Source organism: Balaenoptera musculus, chromosome 13 (genome assembly GCF_009873245.2).
Source record: "Balaenoptera musculus isolate JJ_BM4_2016_0621 chromosome 13, mBalMus1.pri.v3, whole genome shotgun sequence".
In the NCBI taxonomy this organism is placed as follows: domain Eukaryota; kingdom Metazoa; phylum Chordata; class Mammalia; order Artiodactyla; family Balaenopteridae; genus Balaenoptera; species Balaenoptera musculus.
The window spans coordinates 41845619-41851471 of record NC_045797.1 but is presented as its reverse complement, the minus strand read 5'-3'; the positions used below and the strand labels follow the sequence as shown (position 1 = coordinate 41851471).

The 5853-nt window shown below is 44.6% G+C and overlaps 1 protein-coding gene across 1 annotated transcript; it reads right to left on the bottom strand.

Moving 5' to 3' along the window:
• Positions 1 to 1432: 1432 nt before the first annotated feature.
• LOC118905671 (40S ribosomal protein SA-like) lies at positions 1433 to 2293 on the bottom strand. The gene is given in 1 exon segment (XM_036872385.1): positions 1433 to 2293. A coding segment is annotated over 1 exon segment (861 nt).
• Between the last annotated feature and the right edge of the window lie 3560 nt (positions 2294 to 5853).

Here is a 5853-nt window from a genome sequence, read left to right as displayed (position 1 = left end):
ATACCTTCAACGAAGAGCAAAATGCTACTTCAGCTGTTCATGCTACAGTGTCTCCATCTTTGGAGTAAACTGGGGTGTAGTTGTGGGTTTAGAAATCCTCCAGCCATACCTTCTCATCTACTCTTCCTTTCCACTCAATACTGGGGAAAATGTCTCTCTTTCTCCTCATTAAATAGCTTAAGAGAGAGAAATATCAGAAAGCTTACGCTTTGTAGGGCCAAGGAAAGCAAAGTTTCAAAACCTCTCAGCTCAGAATGTGGCCCTCTGGCCTCTCTCTCAGCTTGGGAAACATGGAATGGGCTAATAGACCTCTCTTGCCCCAAAGGATCTTTCCAGCAGGCATAAGTCCTTATGACCCTGCCCCAATATTCTTAGAATTGCTAACCCACCATTTATTCATTCGTAAACCTCAATGCAGGGAGAATAGGGGAATGAATATATTTTTATATGAATTTGTATTCAGTATGGAAATAGAGTCACAGTAAGTCTCAGGCTGCCAAGGGACACATTCGTGGCTTTCACACTGTGTGAACCGTGAGTAACGATCTCCTTTTGGGGAAAACTTATTAAGAGTCAAAACATTAAGTTGATATTCTATTTTAATATGCATAAATGCAAGAAAAGAATTATAATTTTAATTGTGTTCAGCACACAAAAATATTCCCCAGAGTACCATCCAGTAGAACTCAGAGAGCTTTTACCTTTAGCTAGAGAAACTGAACTTTTGGGGGGTGCTGTGCTAAGAAAATTTGGACTCAGTGAACAGTTTCCTTCTACAACACCTAGAAATTCAGTTCCTAGAAGATCTGCCCTGGTATCCAGAGGATTGGTGCTACATTCTATGTGAAGACCCAAAAAGGGTGTAAATTTCTTCATGTCATTTTTTGGGAAAATGTTTCAAAAACACTTCATTTTTTAAAGTACACAGAACAGTGTAAGCAGGGGAATTTTAACTAGGAGATGAGTTCAATATGCGAATGTGGTAGGTGGGATAACGTCCCCCGAACACCACACACACACATATAAGTCTATATCGTAATCTCCAGAACCTGTGTAGATGTTACCTTACATGCTCAAGAGACTGCAAATGTGATTCGGCAAGATTATTACCCTGGATTATCTGGGTGGACCCAATGTAATCATAAGGCTGCTTATAAGACGGAAGCAAGAGAGTCAGAGAAGATGTGAAGACGGAGGCAGAGGTCGGGGGGGAGGAGGGGGGAGAGAGAGAGAGAGGAGAGAAATAGAGAGATTTGAAGATGCTACCCTGTTGGATTTGAAAATGAGGGAAGGGACCATCAGCAAAGAGAATGCAAGGACTTGATTCTCTCCTAGAACCTTCAGAAGGAAACACATTCTTTTTTTTTTTTTTTAAGAAACTGTTTGTTTTCCGTCAACCTATTTGCATTTGAAGAGTTTGTGGAAGAACAGCTTAAGACGACTCAGGGGTTGTTCCTACCCACTCAGTGGCCTGAGCAGTCGGAGCTGCAGACCAGTCTTCAGTGGGGAACTGCTGAGTGGGCACAGAGGGCACCTGCATGCCTTTGGACCAGTCCGCCACCTCAGGTTGGATAGCAGTGAACTCAGGAGCAGGAGTGGTCCATTCACCCTGAAATTCCTCCTTGGCCACAGCTTTCTCAGCTGCTGCCTGTTATTCCTTTTCAATCTCTTCAGGATCTCTGTAGAAGTAGAGATCAGGCATGACCTCCCATGGGTGTTCACAGGAGATGGTCCCACGCATGTGCAGAACTTCCCAGGCTTGCATCCACCACATCAGACCCACTGAGTGAGCTCCCTTGTTGTTGCACGGGATGGCAATGTCCACATAGCACAGCGGAGAGTCTGCGTTACACAGAGCAATGGGAGGCAGGTTAACGTAACAGGCCCCTGTGAGAGGCTGGTGGTCAGCTCTGGGATCAGTAACCACCAGAAGTCTTGGCTCCCGGAAGGCTGCCTGGATCTGGTTAGTGAAGGTTCCAGGAGTGAACCGGCCAGCAATAGGAGTGGCTCTAGTGGCAGCAGCAAACTTCAGCCCAGCTTGCTGGCCAGTATTCCTGGAGGATACGACACTGACATCAGCTGGGAATTCAATGGCAACAATGGCACGAGCTGCCAACAGAAGCTTCTCCCAGGTTCTCTTCGGATTTATGATGTAGATGCCATCACTTTTCCTGTTGTAGATGTACTGTTCCATTTGGAAGTCAAAGTTGGTGCCACCTAAGTGGGTTCCCGCTGCAAGGAATTTGAGGACATCCTCCTCCTTCACTTGCAGGGCATCAAGGGCTCCAGACATTGTGAAGGTTTCCCTTTAAGTTAGGATGGGAGTCCAGAACAACGCCGTATGGACCCCTGTCTGGGTAGTGCGGAAAGGAGGAACACATCCTTGCTGACACCTGGATTTCAGTAACTCTAATTGGGAGGACTGTGAGATATTAGGTTTGTGTTGTTATAAGTCATAAAATTTATTGAAATTTGTTACAGCAGCAATAGGAAACTAATACAATGTATCAAAAGAAAGCACCATAAAGTAAAAGTACCATAGAAAGTACCATAAAGTAAAAGTACCATAGAAAGTACCAAGAAAAGTACCATAAAACTCTCCTAATTGTGAACAATAAAACCGCAATATGCTAGGGCTTAAGACTCTAAGTGGATTCTAATCAGAATCTGTTGGTCACCACTGTGCCTGACATAGAAGTGACACTCAGTACACAACTCTTATGTGTAAACTAATTAATAAAATACAAATAAATCATAGCCCTGTACATGGAGTTTAAATAAAAAATACATAACTTCCTACTTTTCAAAAATGCAGTCTCAGGCTTCCCTGGTGGCGCACTGGTTGAGAGTCTGCCTGCTAATGCAGGGGACACGGGTTCGAGCCCTGGTCTGGGAAGATCCCACATGCCGCGGAGCAACTGGGCCCGTGAGCCACAATTACTGAGCCTGCGCGTCTGGAGCCTGTGCTCCGCAACAAGAGAGGCTGCGATAGTGAGAGGCCCGCGCACCGCGATGAAGAGTGGCCCCCGCTCGCCGCAACTAGAGAAAGCCCTCGCACAGAAACAAAGACCCAACACAGCCATAAATAAAGAAATAAACAAATACTTAAAAAAAAAAAATGCAGTCTCTGTGAAGGAAAATATGATCAGTATATCATCAACTCAAAAAATCTAGTGTCCTCTAGATCTGATGACCTTGTTCAGCATCTCTCATGAGTAAATGTGTGATTGTTTGAAGGTACAGAGAGAAGACATAGCAACATGCTTTTGGATATTTGTTCCGTTTTCCTTTTCCTTCAGCTTTGCATAAACCAAACATATTCCACTTAGGAACGACACAAATAGTCGAAGGTGGCATGAAGGTTGTAGCAAGCATGTTTTCCAGGGGAAGTATATTTTTGCATTTGAAATTGGCCATAGCTTAGCAACGCCAGCTTCCAAAACATTTATACCAAGCGAAGAGCTGCATATGCCGTTGTGCTCATGTACCGAAACAGCACCAAGCAAGGGTGCCTGACAGGGTGGAAAGGAAGAATCTCAAAACATGCTTATTTTCTTGTTATTATTGCTGTTTAAAATGGTTGTTTTCAACTGAGAGCATCACGCCTTTAACATTAGTTCAATACTGTAGAAAGGATATGTTTTTTACATTTAACTTTGATACGGTATCTTTTATGACTGGGATCATTATTATTACTATGAAAGAGTAGCTTCCAAATTGAAAAATGAGGAGCTCCAGTGGCATCTCCTGACTCCAGTGCAAGGCTCCCTCTCAAGTCGTCAAAGGGCCATAAGCTTTGTCTGTTTCCCTCCCAAATTCCCCTGAGTGGTGTGGGGTGCAGGTGATCAAGCCAATTGAGGGCAGAGGATAGATTCTGCTCCATCTTTTCTCCTGAGAGGAGGAGTTAATCTATTTTCTCCTCCATAGGGACTTAGCTCTTAGTCCTGATGTCCAGATAGCTCCTTCCTCCCCTCACTGGAGATGACTTGGTTTATTAAAAATCACATGCAAAGTGGTTTAATTGCATGGGAAAATACACGGTTTAATTGCCAAGCAGATTAAGATGAACTATGGCAGCACCTAAATATCAGTCATGGTACAAATTCCTTCTGTTAAAGGTCAGAGAGTTGCCACTATCTCCCTGCAGAGAAAGTTTTCATTGCTCTGGGGTCAAAGCTGGAGAACATCAGGACATCCCAAATGCTTTCCTGGATGCATTTTCATATCTCCTTCCTGCCTTGTCCATGCTGTTCTTGGAAGAAGTTTTGACAGCAGAGTAAAGACCTTGTGCAGAACCAAAAACAGGGCCTTTAGAGCAAAACACATTTGGGCTCAAACCTCAGTCCTGCTATTTTCTGGTTGTGATACCTTGGATCTGGTAGATAGTCTCTCTGAGGTTTGGTTTGCTCATTTGTTAAATAAAATAGCATCACACAGTTTGCAGCATTGTCATAGTGTGATTGAAAGAGTTAAACCCCTATTATCTCTTGTCACACTCCAGAAAGAGTAGCCACTACTAAAATCCACAAATATCTCTGCACTGGTAGAGTCTGTATCAATCTTTCAGGCTCCACCATTACTGTTTAATATTTCCTTAAACTCATAAGTTGTCTGTGACTGAGATCACAGCAACCTCTTCAGATACAAAGGAAGCTATTACCTCAATCTAGTCTGAGTGTACAGTGTTCTGGAAAGAGTGGGAAGCTTCCCTTACAAGAGAAAGGAAATTCAAAAGCCAATTTTCCATGTAGAGAAATTAACCGGTTAAATCTGAATGGCCAGGTAAATGAATCAAATTACCTGCTACCCTGGGAACCTGCAGGCTCTAAATTCTGACTTACCCTCCTACCCACCCACGTGTTGGCGATCTGTGACCACACTGTGCATTTCCCCTGCAAAAGCCTCAGGTACAGCTGCTCGGTTTGGCCGGCTGGGGTTCTCAAAGTGTGACTGCCCTCTGGTGGCAGCTGCCTTCCCCATACCCAAATGTGATCGCTCTCCTCTCCGTCCAACTGCAGAAAGCCCAGGCAGCTGACTGGCCTCCGCTCCCTGTGCAGTCTTTTAGTGAGAAGGGAACCGCTGACTTTGAGCTGCATTTTTCTACCTAAATATCTGTCTCCCGAAACCCTGCTAACAGTTAAAGAAATGTATCATTCCCTCTTTGCATTCTCTTTTCCAGACTAAGGGTATCTCAGGTAAGGGAGAATCCAGATTCTTCATCATCTGGCTGCCTTTGGGGGATCTTCCAGGTTTCCTTCTAAAGGTGACAAGTAGACCTGAATATTTAATCCAGCTGCAATCTGAGCAACACAAAGCAGCACTTGGGATGCTGCCTCCCGGGCATCTGGACTTGCAACTCACACCCAGGCATGGCTCAGGGGCTCTCCTCTGGCTCCAGCCTATCACGTGCACTTCCTACTGCCAACCAAACATCTCTCACCTGGGTGGCCTGCATGCACCTCAGATTCCATAATATAAAATCGAACTAAGTTTCCCCAAACCTGTTCCTCCTCCTTCTGTGCTCAGTGCCTTGGATAAAGGTCTACCACCTCGGCTCCACAGCTGTTCCCTTCTGGCTCCATCACTACTGCCCTAATCATATCTGACACGCATACCTAAAAGTGATAACTCCCTGATTACCACAATTGTTTTTCTGTCTACAGAATAAAATCCAAACTCTTTGGGAAGGCACTCTGGTTCCTTTATAACCTGGAGGGCCCAGTCTGCCCTCTTTAGGCTCACTGCCCCCCTCATCACATCATCACACAAACCATCCCCAAGTATACCACACATTTCTTCCTCCACATATTTGTCAATCTGGTGAAATTCTGTCCACCCAGCTCTAAAACTCCA